The 24,785-nt window shown below is 34.4% G+C and overlaps 1 protein-coding gene across 1 annotated transcript in view; it reads left to right on the top strand.

The window, feature by feature from the left end:
• Nucleotides 1-1,364: 1,364 nt before the first annotated feature.
• LOC115421916 (kinesin heavy chain-like) overlaps nt 1,365-24,785 on the top strand; it is a 43,211-nt gene continuing 19,790 nt past the window's right edge. Inside the window, exons 1-10 of the mRNA XM_030137922.1 lie at nt 1,365-1,959; nt 9,732-9,819; nt 9,912-9,985; nt 11,336-11,440; nt 11,867-11,915; nt 12,006-12,061; nt 12,190-12,277; nt 20,238-20,362; nt 20,495-20,599; nt 22,633-22,781. Of these exons, the coding sequence (XP_029993782.1) occupies nt 1,831-1,959; nt 9,732-9,819; nt 9,912-9,985; nt 11,336-11,440; nt 11,867-11,915; nt 12,006-12,061; nt 12,190-12,277; nt 20,238-20,362; nt 20,495-20,599; nt 22,633-22,781 (968 nt within the window). The 5' untranslated portion in view covers nt 1,365-1,830. The remainder of the gene's footprint in view (nt 1,960-9,731; nt 9,820-9,911; nt 9,986-11,335; nt 11,441-11,866; nt 11,916-12,005; nt 12,062-12,189; nt 12,278-20,237; nt 20,363-20,494; nt 20,600-22,632; nt 22,782-24,785) is intronic.

The following is a 24,785-nucleotide window of genomic DNA, read 5'->3' as shown; positions in this document are numbered from 1 at the left end:
CTGTTTTTGACTGAGGGTAATTTAAGGTTGGACAGTTTTTATAAATAACCACAGTTCATTCTTCATCACTGTCTGGGTTTTCGTGTTTACATCTTTTCTCAGGGTGATGAAGTTCTCGGATGTGACACCTGTTTCCGCGTGCGTGTGAGGGTGTTGAGCCGATGACATGGTGGGTACCACGTTAAGAGAGGAGGATGTGGACCATGCCCTTCCTCCACCCTCTCAAACCTTAAAGATGTGTACTGTTTTGATTTAGAGTAATTCCATTTATGTAATGTGGATTTTATGAGGTAATAGTGTTGAAATTGAGAAGTAAATATGATATTTTCACCATAAATTAATGCAAATTTGATATTTTTACAGTCCCGTTGCGATTTTCTAGATAATAATTTAAAAAATGTACTGTTTTTAATGTAGAGTAATTCAGTATATTATATTATTATGCAGTAGTGTGGACTTTAGGAGGTGATGGTGGTGGTTTTATGGAAACTGGAAACTATATTTTTCCATTTATCTTAGAAAAGGTAACAAATTATGACATTAACATTAGAGATGTGTACTGTTTTTGACTGAGGGCAATATATCATTATGTGATACTGTGGTTTTTGTGAGTTTGGGATAAATAACCACAGTCCATTCTTCACCACTGTCTGGGTTTTCATGTTTACATCTTTTCTCAGGGTGATGAAGTTCTCAGATGTGACGCCTGTTTCCACGTGCGTGTGAGGATGTTGAGCTGGTGACGTGGTGGGTACCACTTTAAGAGAGGAGGATGCGGACCACGCCCTTCCTCCACCCACACTAACATTAAAGATGTGTACTGTTTTTGATTTAGAGTAATTCCATTCTTTATCTAATATTGTGGATTTTATGAAGTGAATATGATATTTTCACAGTCCAGCTGCAATTTTCTAGATAATAATTAAAGAAGTGTACTGTTTTTAATGTAGAGTAATTCAATATATTATATTATTGTGCAGTTGTGTGGACTTTAGGAGGTGATGGTGGTGGTTTTATGGAAACTGGAAACTATATTTTTCCATTTATCTAAGAAAAAGTAACAAATTATGACATTAAAGATGTGTACTGTTTTTGATTGAGGGTAATTCAATATATATCATTGTTATGTGATATTGTGGGTTTTGTGAGGTTGGGATAAATAACCACAGTTCATTCTTCATCACTGTCTGGGTTTTCATGTTTACATCTTTTCTCAGGGTGATGAAGTTCTCGGATGTGACGCCTGTTTCCGCGTGCGTGTGAGGGTGTTGAGCCGGTGACGTGGTGGGTACCACTTTAAGAGAGGAGGATGCGGACCACGCCCTTCCTCCACCCACCGATAGAGGGCGCAGCTGTGACCGAGGCGGGCCGATGATCAGCAGCTTTTACCTCACTGCCCTTCTAGCAGCATCTCACCTTCAGCCGGCCAACACTTTCACATCAACCTCCGCAAAGCCGAGCAGGGCCACGAAAAGCAGCGGTAAAGGAGACGACCAGGAGAAACCAGCAGAGTCTGTGTTTTTAATGATGTAGGGGAGCATTTTAAAGCTTAATATCTAATTTATCCTGCGTCTCACTGCGACAAGAAAACCCCATCCGGCTGCGCATAAATAAAGCGCATCCCTCTCTTAGAATTTCGGATCAAATCTCCAAGTGTCATCCTCAGAGTCCAGAAGGACGACGTTTGGTCAGCTCCGTGTTTTTGTCGCTGAGATCGGGCCCGTATCCGCGTCTGGTCCCCCCTCCATCCATCCATCCATCTATCCATCCATCCTCAGCAGCATCTTCCTTCAGAGCCGACAGCAGCATCCTTCCTCCTGAATCTGCGCAATGGCCGACGTCCCTTCGGAGTGCAATATAAAAGTGCTGTGTCGCTTCCGTCCCTTGAACCAGTCGGAGATTTTACGCGGGGACCAGTTTGTGCCCAAATTCCAGGCAGACGACACTGTCATTGTCGGGGTGAGTAAAAAATGGAAAAGAGGCGCTTTGTTTTTTCGTGCGTGTGCGTGTGTGTGTGTGTATTACGCGCAGGCCCCTCATCAATAAATCATTAGGTCGACCCATCTGTTTGGGTCGTGGATGAATGTAGCAGTCACTGAATTCACACACTTCATATGAATCCTGGCTTTTGTCTGTCGTGACCAAGCAAAAAATAAATAAATAAATAAATAAATAAATAAAAATACATGGAAGGTGTTAAAATGCGCAAACTGGCCTCTTGCTTACATCAGCTGATCAGGCCCATGGAGATGAAGAATACGCAGGGCCTTAGATTAAACTTTTCAGAAGTGCTGACTAACATAATGTACTTATTTCAGTCAGGTAAACAGAGTCCTAAATGAAAAAAAAAAAAAAAAAAAAAACTGAACCGTGATATTTACAGTATTTACATGTACTCTGATATGTCATTTAATGTTTACTATTTTGTTTATTTCTATGTTTGATGGATTGGTTTTCTCTAATTTTATTTTGTTTTATTATTAAGATGCTAATACAGAGGTGTCAAACTCACTTCCCTTCAGGGGCCACATTCAGCCCAATTTGATCTCCAGTGGGCCGGACCAGTAAAATAATAGCAGAATAGCCTATAAATCACATGTGTCAAACATGCGGCCCGGGGGCCAAAACCGGCCCACCCAAAGGTTCCAATCCGGCCGAATTTGTAAAGTGCAAGTTAAGACATCAAACTCAAAAATAATATCATAATAACCTATAAATAATGACAACACCATTTTTTTCTCTTTGTTTTAGTGCAAAAAACATTAAATTATGAAAATGTTTACAATAACAAACTATCCTTTAATAATAAAATGTGAATAACCTGAACAAATATGAACAACCAGAAAATGTCTAAAGAAAATTAAGGGCAATTTTAACAATATTTTGCCTGTTATTAAATGTTTTGTGCCTTTGTAGATCTGATCTGTAATGCATATGTATAAATGATAAGTCGAGGCCTAATATTGATAAAATTGTACTTATATTTCTTAACAAATTCCATTTTTTTCAGGTTATTCAGATCCTTTTTGTTTGGATAGTTTGTAAATGTCAATACTGGCATAACTGAATGTTGTTTTTTGCACTAAAACAATTTGGAGTTTATTGGCTATCATGCTATTATTTTACTGGTCTGGCCCACTCCAGATTAAATTGGGCTGAATGTGCCCCCCTGAAAGAAAATGAGTTTGACACCCCTGCTATAAATAATGACAACTCCAAATTTTTTAGTGCCAAAAAATAACATTAAATGATGAAACTATTTCTATCCAAAACAAAAAAAGATGTGAAAACCCTGAAAAAACTGAAATTTTGGAAGAAACATAAGTATAATTTTATCAATATTATGCCTCAATTTATGATTTCTGCGTGCGCATTTCAGATCAGATCTACTAAGGCACAAAACAGACAGAATATTGTTAAAATTGCACTTATTTTTCTTTAGACATTCCAGGTTGTTCATATTTGTTCAGGTTATTGGCATCTTCTTGTTAAAGGATATCAGAATTTAATGTTCTTTGCAATAAATAAAAGAGAAAAAATTGGTGTTGCCATGATTTTTTTCACATTAGACCAAGAACAAAATTTGGAGTCATCCTTTCTAGGTTATTATGCTGTTATTTTTGAGTTTGATGCCTTTGACTGTTAATGTCCTCAGGGTAATTTTTGCATTTTGCACTTTGTAGATTCATCTTGCGGGCCAAATTGGAACCTTTGGTGGGCCAGTTTTGGCCCCTGGGCCACATGTTTGACACCTGTGTGCTAATATAAGATAAGATATGACATTACTAATCCCACCGTGGAGAAATTGGAGTGTTTACACCAGCAAAATACCAAAAACAATGTGCAGAAAAACAGAAAGAGAGATGTTTATATAATTAGAACTTGGATGCATGTTGTCTTTTCTCATCAAATCCACACAAATATATATAAATTATCATTTGTGTGTGTTTATGAATGGGATTGCTGTTAAATATTGATCTATGACAGCACATGATATCTAAATTTATGAGCAATTTTTTTCTGTTTAGTTGAAAAAGATGGGATTAACCCAGTTTCAAGATTTTTCCTGGGATTTTTCTTGCATCAAGTATGATTTTTTTATTGATGTGGCAGCAGTTTTTGTATAAACTTCATTGTACATTTTTGTTTTGAGAAATGCAAACTTGTTAAACATATCTCTTTGTTGATCGTTAACTATAAAGTGGTTTGTTTTTATAGATAGAAAAGAGGCATCAATGAAAATGATCAGAGTCCACTGGAAATTGAAACTAGATTTGAACTGATCCATGTATTCAGAGCCTGTTCAGATACCTTCAGTATGAATAAGATGCTGAATATATTTCCCTGGTATGAGTATATTCTGTGCTCAGATTCATACACGTTGTTGATTTTCCCATTTTAGATGTTTTATCTCATGTCAGGAGACGATCATAAGAAACAAAAATAGACTAGAAAGGGGGAGTAGCGTAGTTAAATGAGTGCGAGACAAGGCTTTGGTTGTTTTGTGACTGTGCAGGAGAAGGAAATGATGTTGAAAGCTCCTCCACTGATAATGGAAACGTCCAATCTGACCTTCCTCTCTCCTCTCAGCGTGACGCTGGACAGCAGAGTCAGAAACTGATCTCTCTAATTGCCTTCACAGAGGATCGATAATTATCCCGTGTGCTCATCACTGACTGACCTGCTTTCCTGCTGCATCCTCCCCTTAGACTTTTGTCCACGTCAAGTTCTGAACCTCTAATCATATCAAACTGGAGCCACATTTGGACATTAAAAAGCTCCATAATTTATGCATTAGTTTAGTTGCTAATATAATTATTTTCAGACATGTGTGCATGGTCAGTTAAATAAAATATACAAAAATAGGGGGGTCAGGGGTCACAATAAATAGTGATTTTAACCTTTATGTCCCAATTAGTTCAGTTTTTTTTTGTGTCTTTCAAGACTTTGCACATTTTTCCTGTATTTTCATATTGTATCTGAAGCCAAAAGAATGAAAAATTAATATATTTGTTCATTTCAACCCTGTAAAACCATACTTTTGCACAGTATACTGTATTTTTTTTTCATTCAGAAGGGGCTCATGGCAAGTTCTGATGGTAATGATGTTCAAGAGCACCTTTAAGAGGTGGATTTCAACATTATTTTCCTTCAGAAATCCGAAAAGTCTGTTAAATCTGTATTCTTAGATTAAGACTCAAAAGCCAGGACTTATCATATCTATAAGTGCTGAACCTCTAATCATATCAATGTGGAGCCACATTTGGACATAAAGAAGCTCCATAATTTATTCATTAGTTTAATTGCTAACATAATTATTTTCGGACACATGTACATGGTCAGTTATTTAAAATGTACAAAAATACCCTGAAAAACACCTTCAACAGTGTTAAAATGAAGGGTCTTAACTTGTTTAGTAAAGAATAGATGCGGAGAAAAGCTGAAAACAGTGAGTTTCTTTAATTCACAGTACAAAAAAATCCAAGAAAGTGTCAAATCTGGACATTAAAAGTTTAAAAAATGGGTTTTTTTTTGGGATGGGTTCTTAAATCAAAGATAACCAATGCCAACCAGAGTAAATACAGGAGAGGCAGAGGTCTGAAACACTGCTCTGGACCTTTGAGACTTGAAGCTTTATTAACATATTCAACACATCTTTTGCAGAGTAATCAGTTAAACTGCAAAAATCAAAATCTTACCAAGTGTATTTTTCTCATTTTTAGTCAAAATATGTCATCACACTTAAGATAAGACATAATCACCTAAAGAGTAAAATTTAGACATAGAAAAAAATGTATTTATAAGTCGCCACAAAAATCTTCTATAAGTGTTAATATGTAATTGATACACTAGTTTATGTTAAAATTGATAAGAGGCACACGTTGATGCAAAATAACAAATAATCCCAATTAAGTGCAGTAAAAAAAAAAAAATTGAAATGGATGCGGTTTTGACAATGAAAGGAGTAGAAAGTACATATATTATACTGGAAAAAATCTAATCTTACCAAGTGTATTTTTCTCATTTCTAAGTCAAAATGTCTCATCACACTTAAAATAAGACATAATCACCTAAAGAGTAACTTGTATGCAAGATACAAGAACTTATTTTTAGACAATAGATCTTGAAAATCTTATTTCAACAAATCTTACCAAGATAGTTTTCACTTGTTCCATTTGCAGATTTTTTTTTGTGCTAAATTCAAGATTTTTTTGCTTAATTCAAGAAAAAAAAATCTAAAACCTGAAAATCATCTTGGTAAGATTTCTTGAAATAAGATTTTCAAGGTCTATTGTCTAAAAATAAGTTCTTATATCTCGCTTACAAGTTACTCTTTAGGTGATTATGTCTTATTTTGAGTGTGATGAGATATTTTGACTTGAAATGAGACAAATACACTTGGTTAGATTTTGATTTTTGCAGTGTACTCAGTTACTCATACGATGTGTTGACAGTAAAGTAGTTGTTTTCTTATTAGAATCATGACGTTTTCTACATAGGTGTTTGTGTTAATCTCAGTTCTGGTAATGGTCACGCTGTAAAAAGTAGATGAGTCACTTGGTCTTTGTCTTCCAGGGCTAACAGGGCTTCCTCACTCCATCTCTTTCTTATTCATCTCTCTCTGTTTCGATCATTAATTTCCACCTTTATCTCTCCTCCTCTTCCTTCCCCTCCTCTGTGGTAAATCACTCCGTCCTGGTGGCGTTTTCCCCATGAGTCAATTTGGTAATGACATTTAATACGGTTCATGTTCCAGCAGCTCTCATTATTGTGTTGCATTTTGGCCTCAGTATCAGATGGGATGGTGACATTCAGAGGTTTGTCAGGGCTGAGTCACTCCTCTATATGTCATACTTTTATATATCTACTCATTATAGGAAGCTCATTTATTTTGGGAAGATATTCTGGAATGTGGAAAATCTCCTCTTGCGGGTTTATCTTGTAACGTCCTACAAAATGTTCCTGTTCGTACAAAATGAGGGCTTATCGTGTATTTATGGGATGACTTAAAGGAAGGGTTGCTTAGAAACAGCTGCAAAAGCTCTAATAATCTACATGTAGTGCATTAAATATTTAGTATGGAAAAATGCAGCGTTCACACTCATGTTGAGCAGAATATTCAACTATGAGTGGCTGCAAAAGGTACAAATTCTGTATTCTATATCCTCCTGAGACCCAGGAAAGTGAAAGTTTTGGCTTTTTTACATTAAACAGTTGTCTTGATTGGAAATTGCATAATGCAACATTTTTTTCAAATACATTTTTAAAATAATTTCTATTTATTTATTTATTTTTTACTGGAATATCCTTTACAATGGACGGCATTTTTTAAGTAAAACTGTAAAACTTTTGTCCCCTACAGAGGACAAAAATGGATTGCTGGGTCTCAGGAGGATATGTGATAATCCATATGTTCGAGGTAAAAATGTTGATAAATATATACCGGTATATACAGTATAGAAGAGGTTTATGTGGCTGAAGCAGCAACAAAATCAAGTGAAGCATCTTAATGGATGCACAGAATTGTCCGCTTTGTCTTTCCTGTGACTTTGGTGCTATGTAAGGTGTTAAAAAAACGAGCTTTTCAGCAGACTTGGCTTTTTATCTGAAGTAGACATGTCCTGGATGAAATATGGCCCCGACTAACTGGAAAGGCTGAAACACTGCAGAGCTGGGTTTAAGACCACGCAGTGCTGATAGGGCCTTCTTTTGCAGTTAATAGTGGAAAAACAGTATGTTAAAACCACATGGTATTCACCGTTCACATCTGGATTTGTTTGTTTTATCAGTGTAATGTAATTTGTATGTCATGTGTATCATGTCATGAGTTTGTATTTGTTGCATTAATTGATGAGGTTCAGTCACCAGACTAAAATAATGTGTTTTTTTAATGATAATTACAGACAGCTTTACCATTAAAGCATAAATTTGTGTTTTCTTGTCAATTATGTCTGATTATATGCAGTGTTTGGATACTATGTAATTAAATAACAACATAAATGTGACTCAGTTGCAGTTACTGGCAAAAATTATGTTGGTAAATTGCAGTAACTAATCAGATGTTGATGATTACAAGTTGGTTACATTGAATATAAAGTTCTGTGCAAAAGTCATCAGCCAACATAATTTTTGTTGGTTTAGTGAATTTCTAATGACCACACATTAAGATCCAATCTGGATATAGTATATGAAGTATATACAGCAGTAAAAACAAAACATTCAGGGTAAAAAACAGCTACTCTAAACCAAATAAGTAGTATTTATTGTGACCTCCCGTTGCATTTAACATGTTTTTAGCCCCTTTTGTTCAGACAATGTGAGATTTATTGCATACATTTTCTAATGTTTCATTCAACACATGTCAGATGTTTCTAACTGTTTGTGCAGCTTCTTGTCATAGGTTCAGGGGTCACAATAAATAGTGATTTTAACCTTTACATCCCACTTAGTTCAGTGTTTTTGGTGTCTTTTAAGGTTTTGCACATTTTTCCTGTATTTCCATGTAGATTTTGAAGCAAAAAGAATGAGAAATTAATATATATGTTCATTTCTACCCTGTAAAAACATACTTTTGCACAGTATACTGTATTTTTTTTCTCATTCAGAAGTGGCACACGGCAAGTTCTGATGATTATGTTGTTCAAGAACACCTTTAAGACATGGATTTCAACATTATTTTCCTTCAGAAATCTGAAAAGTCTGTTAAAGCTATATTGTTAGATTAACACTCAAAAGACAGGACTTCTCATATCTATAAGTGCTGAACCTCTAGTCATATCAGTGTGGAGCCACATTTGAACATAAAGAAGCTCCATAATTTATGCATTTGTTTAGTTGCTAATATAATTATTTTCGGACACATGTACATGATCAGTTAATTAAAACATACAAAAATACCCTGAAAAACATCTTCAATGGTATTAAAATGAAGGGCCTTGACTTGCTTAGTAAAGAATAGATGTGGAGAAAAGCTGAAAACAGTGAGTTTCTTTAGTTCACAGTACAAAATAATTAAAGAAAGTGTAAAATTTGGATTTAAAAAGTTTAATAAGTGGGTTTTTTTTGGGATGGGTTCTTAAATCAAAGATAACTGAGGCCAACCAGAGTAAATACAGGAGAGGCAGAGGTCGGAAACACTGCTCTGGGCCTTTGAGACTTAACGCTTTATTCACATATTCAACACATTTTTGCAGAGTAATCAGTTGCTCAGTTACTCATACAATGTGTTGGCAGTAAAGTAGTTGTTTTCTTATTAGAATCATGACGTTTTCTACGTAGGTGTTTGTGTTAATCTCAGTTCTGATAATGGTCACGCTGCAAAAAGTAGATGAGTCACTTGGTCTTTGTCTTATAGGGCTGACATTTTACAAAGATTAATGAAAATATATGTATTGTTTTCCTTTTTTATTAATGTATGAGATAGAGTACTGCATCCTCTTGTTTAAGACCTGAAAGTTGTAGATTACCTTTATATTCATGGGTTATTTTGCTTTCTCCACTAGAAGAAATAAATTTTGCAGCAAGGCTCACATAAAACCAACTTATAAACAGACATCAGCAGTAAAAATAAGACAGAACTAGTGCAGAAGATGTGGGATTTCATGTCAGTTAGAAAGTGCAAAATGTGCACATCTGTGATTAAAAGTGACATTTTTATTTCAATTATCTGCATGTTCTGTCACTAAACTGACAAACTGTGCTTTTTTAACTGTCATTTACTGCGTTAACAGGGGAAGTCCTATGTCTTTGATCGAGTGTTTCCAACCAACACCACCCAGGAGCAGGTTTACAACACCTGCGCCAAGCAGATCGTCAAGGGTACGTCTGGACGCCTTTGTCAGAAACATGTCAGGTATTTTAAGCGCTTCCTTTGTGGCCTCATGTTTTCATTGTGCTCTTGTTCCTCATAGATGTGCTGTGTGGATACAATGGCACTATCTTTGCATATGGACAAACCTCCTCCGGGAAGACTCACACCATGGAGGTACGGTGATTTCTTCGACAGTTTTCTACTGAGCAAACATATTTGTGTAGAGATGAAAACATGTAATAGTAGTGAAGTGATAAAACAAGGGGAAAAATGCACCATGTTCTGTTTTAAGGGGACTTTTTTTTAGCTTTCAGTCCAATTTTGTGCTGTGTTTTTGGATAATAAATCATTTCCTGCAGTAGTCACAGCTAAAATTAGTTTTAACTTTGCACAAAAGTGGATGAGTGGAAGTTTTTTATCCTGGCCCCTAAGGGGAGACAGGGGGTATTGTTTTTGGTTCGGTTTGTTTGTTTGTTAACACTCTAGCAGCAAAACTTTTGGTTGAATTCATACCAAATTGGGTTTATAGATTGCCAGTGACCCAGAATAGATCTCATTATATTTTGGGAACAGTAGGTCAAAGTTTCAATTTTTTATGAATTTTTAAAATCCTTTTTTTTCTCCCTCATTTACTTATAATGGGCGAAATTTGAAATGTCTGTAGCAGCAAAACTATTGATTGAATTCATACCAAATTTGGTTTATAGTGTGCCAGTGACAAGGAATAGATGTCATTATATTTTGGGAAAAATAGGTCAAAGTTTCAATTTTTCCTGAATTTTTTTAAATCTTTTTTTTCCCCATTTACTTATAATGGGCGAAATTTCACATGTCAGTAGCATCAAAACTATTGGTTGAATTCATACTGAATTGGGTTTATTGATTGTCAGTGACCCAGAATAGATGTGATTACATTTTGGGAAAAGTAGGTATAAGTTAAAATTTTTATGAATTTTTAAAATCTTTTTTCTTCTCCCATTTACTTAGAATGGGCGAAATTTCACGTCTATAAAACATCATTTTGTTTCAATTTACTTCAAACTTGGCACATATAATTGATATGTTGACATCAGCATACACATACACATGATGGCATCAGCTGGATCGATGCTAAAATAAGCTACATGTGCAAGGGGTGGGGTTTGTCGTGCCTGAAACCACTTGTTTATTTTTTATTTTTTCATTTTCACAAGTACAGAGTAATCATATATAACCAACCAAGTCTAGCACTCTTTTTTTATATAATTTATTTTTTATTGACATCCAGTGTCAGACATTCACATTCTGTACCTCACATGTACATATAGTATACATTGTTGTCTGCTCTAAATGCCAGAATAATATTTTTATTTTGTCAAAAAGAAAGTCTAACACTCTTAGCATAATGTCATTGTTGGAATTTTCTAAATAAACTGAAATTAAATAAAATAGACAAACTGCTACTGTTTAAGAGCTTTCTGAGTTTAAATTCTTTGCTGTTTCCTGGATAAATCACTATCTCACATGTTTGATTTTCTGTTTCAGGGTAAACTCCATGATCCTCACCAGATGGGGATCATTCCTCGCATCGCTGAGGACATTTTCAACCACATCTTTGCCATGGATGAAAACCTTGAATTCCACATCAAGGTACAGCATCTGCAGATTGTTATGTTGCACTGTTTGTTTTTGTTTTTCATCCTCCTATAACTGAGAAACACTTCATAGAGTAAAAAAACATGATAAACATTTTTAAAATAATACAGATATGAGGCAAATGAATCAACTAAAGCAAAATAAATGGAAATTTTCTCTTTATTTTTATCTTTTGTCTCTTTTTTATGGTTATAAATCTCTTTTGCCTTCTAGTTTTTTCCAACATAATTACATATTTTACAGTCGCATTTTATGGGTTTGTTCTAAAGCACTTTTTAATGCTGTTCTGTTTTATTATCATGATTATTTTATGTTATGTATATAATACAGATACGTTTGACTCCTGTAAAAGAATCTTAATTTTATTTTCTTTCACGTGTGTTTATTCAGGGATTCATTTTTTTTTTCTTTCATTAATAGGTTTCTTATTTTGAGATCTACATGGACAAAATCCGTGACCTTTTGGACGGTGAGAGACATTCAGTGAACATGATTAATGCGTTAACACAAATGTAGCACCAAAATTTAATTTGTTCCATGTAATTTCCTTGTATTTCAGTGACAAAGACCAACCTGTCTGTCCATGAGGATAAGAACAGGGTGCCGTATGTCAAGGTTGGTCATAGTAGTGCTTTATTGTTTTTAGGTCAGAATTGTCCGTGGGCTACATCAGATACAGACTATTAAATCTGTCCTCTCCTCCTCCTCCTTTTCCTCCTCCTCCTCCTCCTCCTCCTCATCAGGGATGCACTGAGCGTTTTGTCTCCAGCCCCGATGAGGTCATGGATGTGATTGATGAGGGGAAAGCCAACCGCCATGTTGCTGTGACAAGTGAGTCTTAATACACTCTACATAATGTTCTAATTATATTGCACACAGACAGCTCTGTTTTGAGAATTGTTCTATAAACCACACGTATTTGGAGGTTTTTGTTCTACAGGCTCTGCTTCAGCACATTTAATATGAACACATTGCATACCGTATAAAAAATCTTAGTTTAATTGAATCAGATTTACAGCAGTATGTTGTCATTTTAACCCTCAAAGACCTAAACAGTCATCAGTGACTAAAGTCTAGCATACACCAACTCTTCAGTGCCTTGTGGTGCAGAGCGCTCCACTCTTCATCTGCTTCTTGCTGGAGTCTTGAGATCCTTCCACTCTTTTTCATTGTTGGTCATTATCAGGTGATTTTGATCCTACTTCTGTTTCTTTTTTTCTGTGAGGATTCCAAAAGAGGGATTGTCCAGTGGTGTTTTTAGAAGAGTACAGATTCTGAACCCACCCACATTTTTGTTATAATCTTTCCCGTAGTGCATTATATCTGACTTTGCCATTTGATATTACCCATAAAGACACAAACATCCACTGGCATCCACAGTTAGTTAGTAAGTTCAGTTTATTTCAGACACAAACATAATACAAAACATAGGGACAAAAATAAAACAAAACAAAAAAAATAGAATAATAGAAAAAAAACAACTCAGTCTTCTACTAATCTAAACAGTTTAATAACTGTTGATTCACTAATCCAGAGGTTCCCAAAGTGGGGTATACGTATCCCTAGGGGTACTTGAAATTGTTTTGGAAAAATACATTGAATAAGCCATCATGTACTAAATATAAATTAATAATGAGAATTAATGCTGAAATATAAAACACAATAAATACATTCATATAATAGTTTTATTGTTAATCATCTTGTTTAAGCTCTGGTAACATTTTAAGAACATTTCTATTTTATATTATTCAAAATGAGTTTATTTGAGTAGCTAAGTATTTAATTTTATTTTTTGACAAAAGGTTAATTTATTAATTAATGACTAAGTTATTTATTTTTCTTATCAATGAAAGAGTACACTTTTCAGTTTATATTTTGCACACAAAATTCACTTATAAAAATGTGTTATTTTTTATATATTACAGTTAAATATATGTTGTTTGTTTAAAAAGTTTTGAAAATATAAACAGATGCCTTTGGCACAGGAATGAATTTTGCCAAATTTTTTTCAATCAAAAATCCTGAAGCGAGAGTTGGGGGTAATTGGCTAAAAAAGTATATTTCAGGGGGTACTCCACTGTAAAAAGTTTGAGAACCACTGCATTGATCCTATCAGTCCATGTAAATAATTGGTGTAAAATGCACTTTGTCATCTTTTCATGGTCATCAGATATGACCCATTTGGACATTCAGAGGCTCCTTAGTTACCGTGGAAACACCGTGATCTTCTACAACATTGATTCACCAGTAAAACCCATGGAGTTGGATCAATGACAGTGGATGGAGACACTTGTTTTCTGTTCAGTTAATGATAGATTTTGTTTAAAAAGTCACTTTTTCTTCTGTTTTCTCTGTTTCTAATATAATAACCCTCAACTTCAATCTGAACTTTTATGAACATCAGCATGATCAGTAAATTAAATATAGGAAAATACACGATTTTCACTGAAACAATGCAAAACACAGAGGATAATAGTACAATAAATGGTGATAATCACTTCAGAAGAGGAAAAAAATCATATGGGAACTGCCACAAAAGTAACACTGGATCTTTATGGGTTAACTATAGACCACAGACATCATTATCATTATTTTTTTATTATGAATAACTCGCAAACATCAGAGCGTCCGTATCTTTTCTAGTACTTCCATGGACTCCTTCACCTTCTGCTTGTTGGTGGTGTGGTGTCTTCTTTCTTTGTCTTTGTTTTCTTATTTATTTTATTATGAATGCTGTGTGTTTTCCACGGCTTCGCCTTCAGTTGGTTTTTCTATTCCTTGAAATGATATTTTACCCTGTTTCCCCCTAAATGTAAATGCATAACTACACACTTAACATGACAATAATGGGACTTCTATGACAAAACCAGACTCCACTAAACTAATTTCAAGCCATTAAACACTGTTCAGATCCAGTCAAAACAGTGGATAATAGTGATTATAAAGACAGTACAATGCATATATTTTACACTGCAAATTTTTTTCTTAACACAATATTGTTAAATAAACTGAGAATAAATGAAAAAAGTGAATGCACTGTAAAAATATGCAACTGATACAAAAAAGTACGCTTATAGTATGTAGAATATTATAATCAAAATGTCATGGAAATCACAATATGACAGGAGCTACAATTTTTGGTAGAAGTAAAAATGACTCACTGCAAAGCATTATGGTTCTACAGAGATGCTGATTATACAGAGATTATATTCTCCAGATGTACATGAACATGCATGAGCACCGAAAATCACATCATTATCATCATTTTTACACATTTTCAGTGAAAATTAAATGCAAAAAAAATACAATTCCCCCTAAAACTGTATTAATTCTGTCATAAATAACCAGAATATGATCTTATAGTTTTATTTTATCTATGTATATTTTCATAATTCCATTCCTCTTCTTCATCCTTCATGGCTGTCATCAAAAAGAAAAACAATTTAGCAAACCATCTTGTCTCTAAAACACACTCTCTTCTGCATCTCCTTCCATATCTGAGCACACAGACTCTGCGTTGGTTTGCCTTTGCGCTGCTACAGCCTTCAAAACCCGCTACTGATGCGTGAAGTGACAGCTGAGTTCATTCCGCCTGTTATTGTGTCTTGTTATGTAATTTTTCATGTTAGCGCGCGTTATAATTTTCAAGCTTCATTCAGTCCCATAAAAGGGAATCAGATCTTTTCAGATGCCAGTCGCTGTGATGTAAATGACAGTTACTGCTTGGATGTGGAGACGGTAACAATGAAAAACAACGCCTCTGCTTAAAACCATTATCTCAAAGCCAGTCCTGGAATAAACAGCTTTAACATCATGTAGAATAAGTCACGTTCAGGCTGGAGGCAGTGTGTTTCTATTTAATTCATGTTATAAGGAGTAAAGGTTGTCTGTAATTGTGCATCTTGTCATGCACTTTGTATTTTCTTAAGGCCTCAGCTCTGTTTGTTTTGCTGCTGACTCACTCCTCAGTAATATCTCACCAGTAGCTGAAATATTACAGGTTTACGGGTCAGATCAGTGCTTTATCATTGTTGCGCAACATTAAATTACAGTATAAAATGTCGTCTCTAGCCAAATGACTCCCATTATATCTGATTAATTTGCAGATTATTACACCATTTTACAAAATAACAAGATGCTATAAATACTTAGAAGGTTTTTTTTTTTTTTTAATCAGACACAGACAGTCTCTCAGAGTGTTATCATCGGAGTTCTGCATTGTGTGGTCAATAAAAACTGAAATTACTCATGCGGTGCCAAGTGCAATAAAACACTTGTTGTTATAAATCATCTATTCTCTCTGGTATTTGACGAACAGCATCAGAACTGCACCAGACAGACGGTAAAATGCTGCCTGACCTAGCTCATGTTCTTCATGCTGGAGTCCCCGCTGATTGGGAAATGACTTTGAATATTCAGCTCAGTCTGGTTGTGTTGGAGTTTTATGGGAACGGTCACATTGAAATATGGTTATACATACAGGAAGGAGGCTTTGGTTTCTTGGATTTTCTGTATTTATGTAGGAGATGGTGGATGTACTGATTGTTGATTGAGGTTTCAGATTAATAACCTACGTATTTAGACCCAGGACAACTAATGAATTTTTTTTACTTGATTTCACTTTTCTTAACCCTGTAAAGCCTGAACCATTACATAATTGACAGAAAATTCCAGTTCTTTTAAAGTGGACCCTTTATTGGTCCTTCTGAACAACCAAAAAACTTTTTTTTTCTTTTCAAATATCAGTTTCCATGTATCAGTTTAAATTTTGTATCATATTTGATCCATTGAGTCTCAGTGCTCAAATACTATTATTTTTGAACAAACAAAAACATAATGTAACACAAACATGTCTAACAAATTGGTATTTACTTTTCAAAATTGGCAAAGTTCTGCCTCCTTCCTCATTAATGACAATCTTGTAGTGTCACTGCAAAGGCCTCTGGTGAACGAATTCCTCCCCCTGGTGGATTATCTGTGTATTGCATGTATCTAATTGTATACATCAGGTTTTTCAAGAAAAAAATATCACACCGATCATGTAGAGGGCTTCAAAACTCATGTATCAAATATGATACATTTGGTGTTAAAGTGATTTATCATCGTTTATTATATTATTATCCTCTGAATTTTGCATTTTTCCAGTGAAAGTCATGTATTTTCATATATTTAATTCACTGATCACGTAAATGTTCATCAAAGCTCAGATTAAAGTTGAGGGTTATATCAAAATCAAAAAAAAAAAAAACTGAAGAAAAAGTGATTTTTTTTTTCAGCAAACCTATCATTAACTGAACATAAATGAAGTGTCTCCATTCACTGTCACTTATACAACTCCATGGGTTTTACTGGTGAATCAATGTTGTAGAAGATGATGGTGTTTACATGGTAACTACAGAGCCTTTGAACATCCAAATGGGTCATATCTGATGACCATGAAAAGATGGCAAACTATATTTTACAACAATTATTTACATGCATTGATATAATTAGTGGATCAATAGATATTAGACATTTTAGATCTGTAGATGGTCGCAAGTGGCTGTTTGCATCTTTATGGGTTGAAAAACACAGAGAGAAAATTTCTTATACCTTCCAAATCCAAGATTCTTATCAAATATATCTCCATATAATACACATTTCCTGAAATTTATGCTTAAAACACAAATGCATGCCTACCAAGGTGCAAGGACCTCAGCTCCAAAACGAAGCCAATGGAAATATCTTAAAGTTGTAATACCTCTGATGGCCACTAGGGTTATCTTCATAAAGCTCTGGCTCCCAAAGTGTTATATTGAACTTCTACTGAAAAATACAATTTATTTTATTGATTCATTTATTTGACAGGGATATTGTACATTGATTCACATTTCTGTAAATACACCAGAATTAGACAAATGGGTATTTTTCATCTACAGTCACTGGACAGATGTTAAAAACCTAAAAAAAATAAGATTAGGTTACACGAATACATATTATTTACAAAAGATCTAAATATTAGGATTTTTGCCACAATCTGGCATATTTGTTGTTCAATACAGATGTTCATTAATATGCACTGGCCCTACCAAATAAACTAATAAATAAATAAATAAATAAATGTACAGATACCTAAACACAGACAGATACTAAAAGAGTGTTAAAATGCAATTAACCAACACATTGCACATTTCATTTCATTTATTAAAGTCAGACAAACCAAACAAAATACATCTAAAGATAATACAAAATGAATACAAAACTAAGTGCAAAACTACATATTCAGGAAGTACAAAACAAACAAAACACTGGCAAATATATACCTGATGAAATGATGCAAAACTGTTACGATACCATACCAAAATAAGTAAATAAATATTTCACAAGATGCAAAACAAATACGAAGCAAAATGTAAAAACATTAGACATTAGACTAAGCAGTAAAACATATTAATTCAAGGATTTTTCTTCAAGACTCATTCTAGTTTCTTACGTTGTAATTGGAACCCTCTAATTAATGATCTAATCCATCCATGACAGGCCTTTATGAATGTTCACTCATCTGCTGAGTCGCATTTTAAGACTTATTTAATTTTTTTTTTTTTCCCAGAAAGCTCCAGGTCACACTAACAAGACAGTAAGATGACTGTAACACAATGCTTAATGAAGGTTATAATTTTACTGTCTGTCAGATAACGCTTAGCATTAGCCCACCTTTAACCCTTCTGCAGTCCTGCCCCTTTTGCCCAAATATGGTCATTTTCACATAGCAAACTACTATATCTAGCTATTTGACAGGTATTTGTCATCAAGTTTGGTGCACAATCACCTGATATACTGAATTCTGAGGAACGTACAAGATGAATTAGCTTTTTTGAGACATTGAGGGACAGTTTGTGTGGTGATAGATTGTTGTTAGTTTTTGTTTTTCTTGGTCTCAATACATTCTGGTCTTGGTTGTTACTTGGTCTTGGTTTAGATGATCCTGTCTACACAATAAACAAGGAGTGGAAAAGAAAGATAACTAATAAATACTGTCTTGAGATGAAAAAAGATAGAAAAAATACACAATAAAACCAAATAAAAACAATAAAAAGAAGTCCCCAACCCTTACTTTCCATTAAAAAGTCTATGAAAACCAAAATAATCCAAAACATTAGTATTAGAATAATGTGATGACAATAAGACTCAACACCGCTCCAGTCTGATGTGAAGCAGCGGCGTATCAGATTTACTGAAAGCTGCACCGTCTGCTCTGCTTCCTGTGTGGACGCCTGCTGAGTCACGGTGCTGCAGAACGGGTGCTGATACCAGACTAATGGGCCGACGCTCTGCAGACACTGGGCTGATGCCCTCAGATATCATCTGCAGAGAAACCTGAACTTTCCCTCTGTGAGGAGGGCTGATTTGAATCAGATCTCAGCTCAAATACTGATGTCATACTGCTGCAAAAAAGACCTGGTTCACAAAAGAACACAGATCCTTCTGAGTGCAATGAAATGAGACCAGATTTTAGGATGTTAACGTGGCATGAGTTAAGTCTTAATCTTTTTTTTTTTTTTGTGGTGATATCTATTTTCCAAAAAGAATGAAGAGAATCAGATAGAAAATACAAAAAGTAAACATATGAACAAGAACCAAAACATAAGAGAACAGACTAAACAGAGCCTGTGTTAGTGAAGTTATCTACAGGAAAAAAGAACAATGAACCAATTAAATCAATGAAGTAAGTAAAGGAGGAAAATATTATACATCCAAAAGATGTAACGTCAAAAAGACGTCAAAAGCATAATGTTTAGCCCAATTTTGTCTGATAATACTTAATATTTACACATTAAAATGACTCAAAGCAACTAGAACTGTGTTATAGACTAAACATTGGAACCAAAAATTGGAACAAACTGCTAGTAGAGCTTAGATTTACTCCAAATGTGAGGATTTTTATGTCAAGGTTGAAAACATTTTTCTATAAACTCTGTAACTTACACTCTAATGTTATTGTAAGTATTAGTTAACTCTTAATGCTATGTAAGTCCCTATATTCCTTTAGTCATTCTAATATCTATGCAATATGTAAAAATTATTGTATTCTTTTCTGGGTATCCTGTATTTTCCTCGAATAATATGTTTTATTATTCTGATGTTATTGTTTAAGCACTTTGTTTTTATTTTTTATAACTCACTTTTTATTGTTTTTTCTTTCTTTTCACCCATTAAACATTTCACAATGATACAACAGAATATAATTGTAAGAAAATATATCAATAAAAATATGAAAATCAAATGTATAAAACAAAAAACTAAAGAAAAAAAAGCAAAAAAAAAAACAAAAAAGCAAACAAAAAGAATTACAAAAACAATAGAGTACTGTCAGTTTTTTTATACAGGACATGTTGTTACATTATAACTCTTTCCAGGTGACATAGGACCAAGGCCAGGACAATAAAACATTTACCATGATACATTGTGGTTTCATAATACCAATCCCTTAAGTTATTATAGGAATTCCCATGATTGCAGTCAGGTCCGCTCTGTTATTTATTCCTCACTTCATCTAAAAAAGGGGCCCCATATTTAAAAAAAAAAAAAAAAAATTCTCCTGTCTGTTATTGATTTTAAAAATCTGTTTTAAAAAATCAGCACTTTGTTTTTATTTCCCTCTGGATATTTTTTTTAATGCATATAAAGTACATTGAATTGTCTTCTTGTATGGGATGCTGTATATAAATAAACTTGCCTTTCCTTCCATACAGTATTTTGCTCCATCCACAGACCCCCTCCTCACTGCTGTCACCTCTGTTTTTTTGTGCAGACATGAACGAACACAGCTCTCGCAGCCACAGCATCTTCCTGATCAACATCAAGCAAGAGCATGTGGAGACGGAGCAGAAGCTGTGTGGAAAACTCTACCTGGTGGATCTGGCCGGTAGTGAGAAGGTACGACCCACGGAGTAAAACGATGTTACTTTGTTTTGTTTAGTCTTTTATTTATTTATTTTTTTTACTTGTTCAAGTGCTTCAGCTGTCTATTGTTTGACATAATTGATCGTGTCTTTGTCTTTATTCCAGGTCAGTAAAACCGGGGCTGCGGGAGCGGTCTTGGACGAGGCTAAAAACATCAACAAGTCTCTGTCGGCTCTGGGAAACGTCATCTCAGCCCTGGCTGAGGGAACGGTGAGACACTTTCTACCTACTTGAGCGTACACACTGACAGTAACAACCAAGTTTTATTCTTGATTTTGCACTTTTTTTTCTCTGGTGTGCCTTGTTGTACTCCACTATTGCTGCTGTAAATCTGGAATTTCCCTTTGTGGGACTAATAAAGGACTATCTTATCTTATCTTATCTTATCTTATCTTATCTTATCTTATCTTATCTTATCTTATCTTATCTTATCTTATCTTATCTTATCTTATCTTATCTTATCTTATCTTAAGACTCTACAGTTATAATAACTATAATTCAATAGGTTTGAGTTTTATTTAATTTTAGAATGTATGCTTAATCTTTATAATTTCTTGTTTAACTTTCATAATTTGCAATTTCACTAAAACAGAAAGTATTTATAGTATATACTTCAATGTTAATATTGGCTTGAATTTACAAATTTTTTAAGCCCTATGCTGCCAGTAGTGGTAGTGCAAGTAGTCTGTCCTGAATATACACTGTTGCCCATTAAGTTGGAAAAAAAAATTTTTTTCCTCTTCTCATGAAATTATTGTGAATTCTTGATCGATAAAGTGTAATCTGGGAATTTGTATGAAAATAAAATTATTCTAAATTTATGGACAATAGTATATATAGAAATACCCGTCCATATATTTTCTCCAAATTTGGCAAAAACATTCACTTGGACTTAAGTATGAAATGATTAGATATTTGTTTTCATAACTCAAGACTTCAAAAGCAAATTATGACAAAATTTCATTTATATATGAAATAGTGAACATTTCCCCATAGTGGGATCAATAAATTCTTATCTTAAAATGATGATTGGTGATGATAAGTTAATTGGTTATGAAGTCAGCAACATGAGATAAACCACAAAAAATTTATTAAGAAAAACAAATATATTGTTCAAAAGCATTCAATTCCCTTCACTTTAGTAGACATTAGCACCTCTGTGAACATCAATTTAAAGGTTCAGTGTGTAAAACATAGTTATATCTAGTAGTGAAATTACTGATCACAACAAACTGAATCCCACCAACCCCATCCTACCCCATGTCAAAATTTGGATTGATCGATCCATTCTGGGATTTTGCTTTAAGGTGATAATAACTGTGGTCTACACTCAAACATTGCAGGTACCTTAATTCTGGATTTTACCAAATATAAAACAAAGTCCATTCTGAGCTACTATAGCTCATATTAAATCCTTTGTAAATATAAACCACTCATTTTAACATAAAGAAAATACAACAGTTCCTATTTTCAGGTGATTATACATAAAGGAAACAATATTATAAACATTTCTACAATTAAATCCCTCTGAATCTCACACACTGAACCTTTAATCAGGCATACGTGTATTACTATATTATTGTAATCTTTATTTAATCTCTGAATATATTGAGGTAAAGTCCTCATTTTCATTATAACCAAGAAAACACAGGAATTAGTGATGATAAAAACAAACTAATTCAGATACAATAAAAGAAAACAAAAAATAATTTAAAAAGAAATCAGTGGTAATAAATGCAATACAATAAAACAATAAAATCAATTCAACAATTACATTTATTTTATGAAACAAATAATAAATATCTTAATTAATTGTTCTTGGTGTTATTTTGTAGGGGTGTCTCTGTAGTACCCCTGAAGAGTCCAAAATCCTCAGTGCTTGTTCCTAAATCACATTGTGCCCAGTATGCACTGCCATCTTCACTTTCTGCCAACTCGACAGGTTTAGACATCAAATGCCAAAACTCTTTCCACCAATTATAAGATTAGTTGGATGCGGCACCATCAATCTGCCGCTTCTGACAGCACGTTTGGAGGTTTGTGAAGATCCAAATAGAGCAAAAATAGAGAGAATGATGAAACTTTGTTCGATAAAATCTTCCAATGAGTCACTGCAGAAACACAAACTCAGGAGACAGGTGGCTTTTCTGTTCTGCTTCATCATGAGCTGCATTCCTTTCGTCCTCCGCTGATCTTATTTTCCATCCTCCTCTTTCCTCTCCTATCTCTTCCCGTTCATGCAGAAAAGTCACGTGCCGTACCGTGACAGTAAAATGACCCGCATCCTGCAGGACTCACTGGGTGGAAACTGCCGCACCACTATGTTCATCTGCTGCTCCCCCTCCAGCTACAATGACGCTGAGACCAAGTCCACTCTGATGTTTGGACAGCGGTACGTTAGTGGATACAGTCAATGCGCACGTGGACAGAAATGCACTTTAAAAATGAGGATATAACCTAACAAATCATTTTTACAGGCTGCAGGAAGAACAAACTGGTTGTTAAAATCAGGACAGTGACCTATATGTAGACCTACTAAAATACAAACATGCAGAAGTAGATGCTGAAAAACACCGCTTGATATATGATCCAGATATTTCTAAAAAAAATGTTTAAAGCACAAAAATCACATGTAGGCTTTATAAATGTGGCATAACTGAATATTTGCAATATAATAAGCAATAAATAACACATTTATTTAGATGAAAACTTAGTGTAGAGTTACCTTTGTTGGTGTTTTGCTTAGGTGTAAGATAACATTATTATTATTATTATTATGTTTATGCATTTGGCAGATGCTTTTTTCCGAAGCGATTTACAGGTGAAAACCAATCAAATCACTCGATCAGTCAAATTTTATTTATATAGCGCCAGATCACAAGAAAAAAGTTATCTCATGACACTTTATATACAGAGTTGGTCAAAACCAGACTCTAAGCCAATTTACAGAAACCCAACAGAATTATTATTATTATTATTATTATTATTATTATTATTATTATTATTATTATTATCTTTATTTAACCAGGAAAAAAGTTCATTGAGATTAAAAATCTGTTTTTCAAGAGTGTCCTGGCCAAGACAACAACAGCAGCAGAAGTTACACAAAATAGAAATCACAGCCGTACATCCACACTAAAAATACACATAAACACAATGAAAGTCAGTACTAAAAACAAACATAAAACTGATAAGAACATACATATAAAACATCACCATTATTTTTAAAGGTACTAAAAGTATAGCAATAATCTTCCTTAAAAGCATCTCAGAGCCAAACCCAATATCAATCAACTATAAAAACATCTACATCCACATTTGTCCTTTTCCCATTGATTTAAAATGACTTTTAATGTATTAAAATAGACCAGTCCCTTCAGTTTAATGTTTAATATAAGATGAGATTTCCTTTTGTGGTGTTCCAGGACACACTTTGGACAAACAAAACCACCAGCGAATCAACACTATGTATCCACCGACTGTATACCCACTGAATAAAGTATAAAGTTCATTGTTTACACACAACTGTATTATGGTATCATCAAGTTTTCTTCTCTGAACAAAAACTCATAGTAGGTTATTTTGACCAAATCAAAATAACACTGTCTTATAATCTGATAGTTTACATTATAGCTCTGTTAGCTTAGCTCTGTTTTTAGACTGAAAACAGCCACAGTAAAACCACAAATCATCTCTGTTTTCTGTAGAGTTTGTGTTTGAAATTGAACAAAGAAGGTCAGAACTGTGGACCAACAAATGCAACTTAGCAAAAATATTAATATCCCATTATAACTTTATACCACCATAATCAAACTCACCTAAGTAGAGGAAACACTGCGATTCAGCTTCAAACTCCATTCTTGTGGCTCAGGTGGCAGAGCGGGTTGTCCAATAACCAAAGGGTTGGTGGTTCGAATCCCGCTCTGTCCCGCTCTGTCCTAGTCAGTCCGTTGTGTCCTTGGGCAAGACACTTCACCCTCCCTGCCTCCAGTGCCTCCCACACTGGTGTATGAATGTTTGGTGGTGGTCAGAGGGGCCTTAGGCGCAAATTGGCAGCCACGCTTCTGTCAGTCTGCCCCAGGGCATCTGTGGCTACAGATGTAGTTTACCACCACCAGAGTGTGAATGTGAGAGCAAATGAATAATGGGTCTATAATGTAAAGTGCTTTGGGTGTCTAGAAAAGCGCTATATAAATCCAATCCATTATTATTATTATATCTGTGTCCAGTGGTAAACAACAACAGTGCTTCTACTTTTTATCACTTTGTCACTCTTTGGCTCTAAAAGTTGTTTCTTAGTGGTTCTCATCCCATCTGGTCACTTTCTGACATTTTGGTTAAAGCCTTGTAGTGTTAGTTTTCCTCACCATGTTTGACTGGCAGAGTGACTCATTCC

The sequence above is a fragment of the Sphaeramia orbicularis genome, chromosome 7 (assembly GCF_902148855.1).
Source record: "Sphaeramia orbicularis chromosome 7, fSphaOr1.1, whole genome shotgun sequence".
NCBI classification, from domain to species: Eukaryota; Metazoa; Chordata; class Actinopteri; order Kurtiformes; family Apogonidae; genus Sphaeramia; species Sphaeramia orbicularis.
Note: the sequence above shows the minus strand (reverse complement) of the source record. Positions and strands in the feature narration are given on the sequence as shown.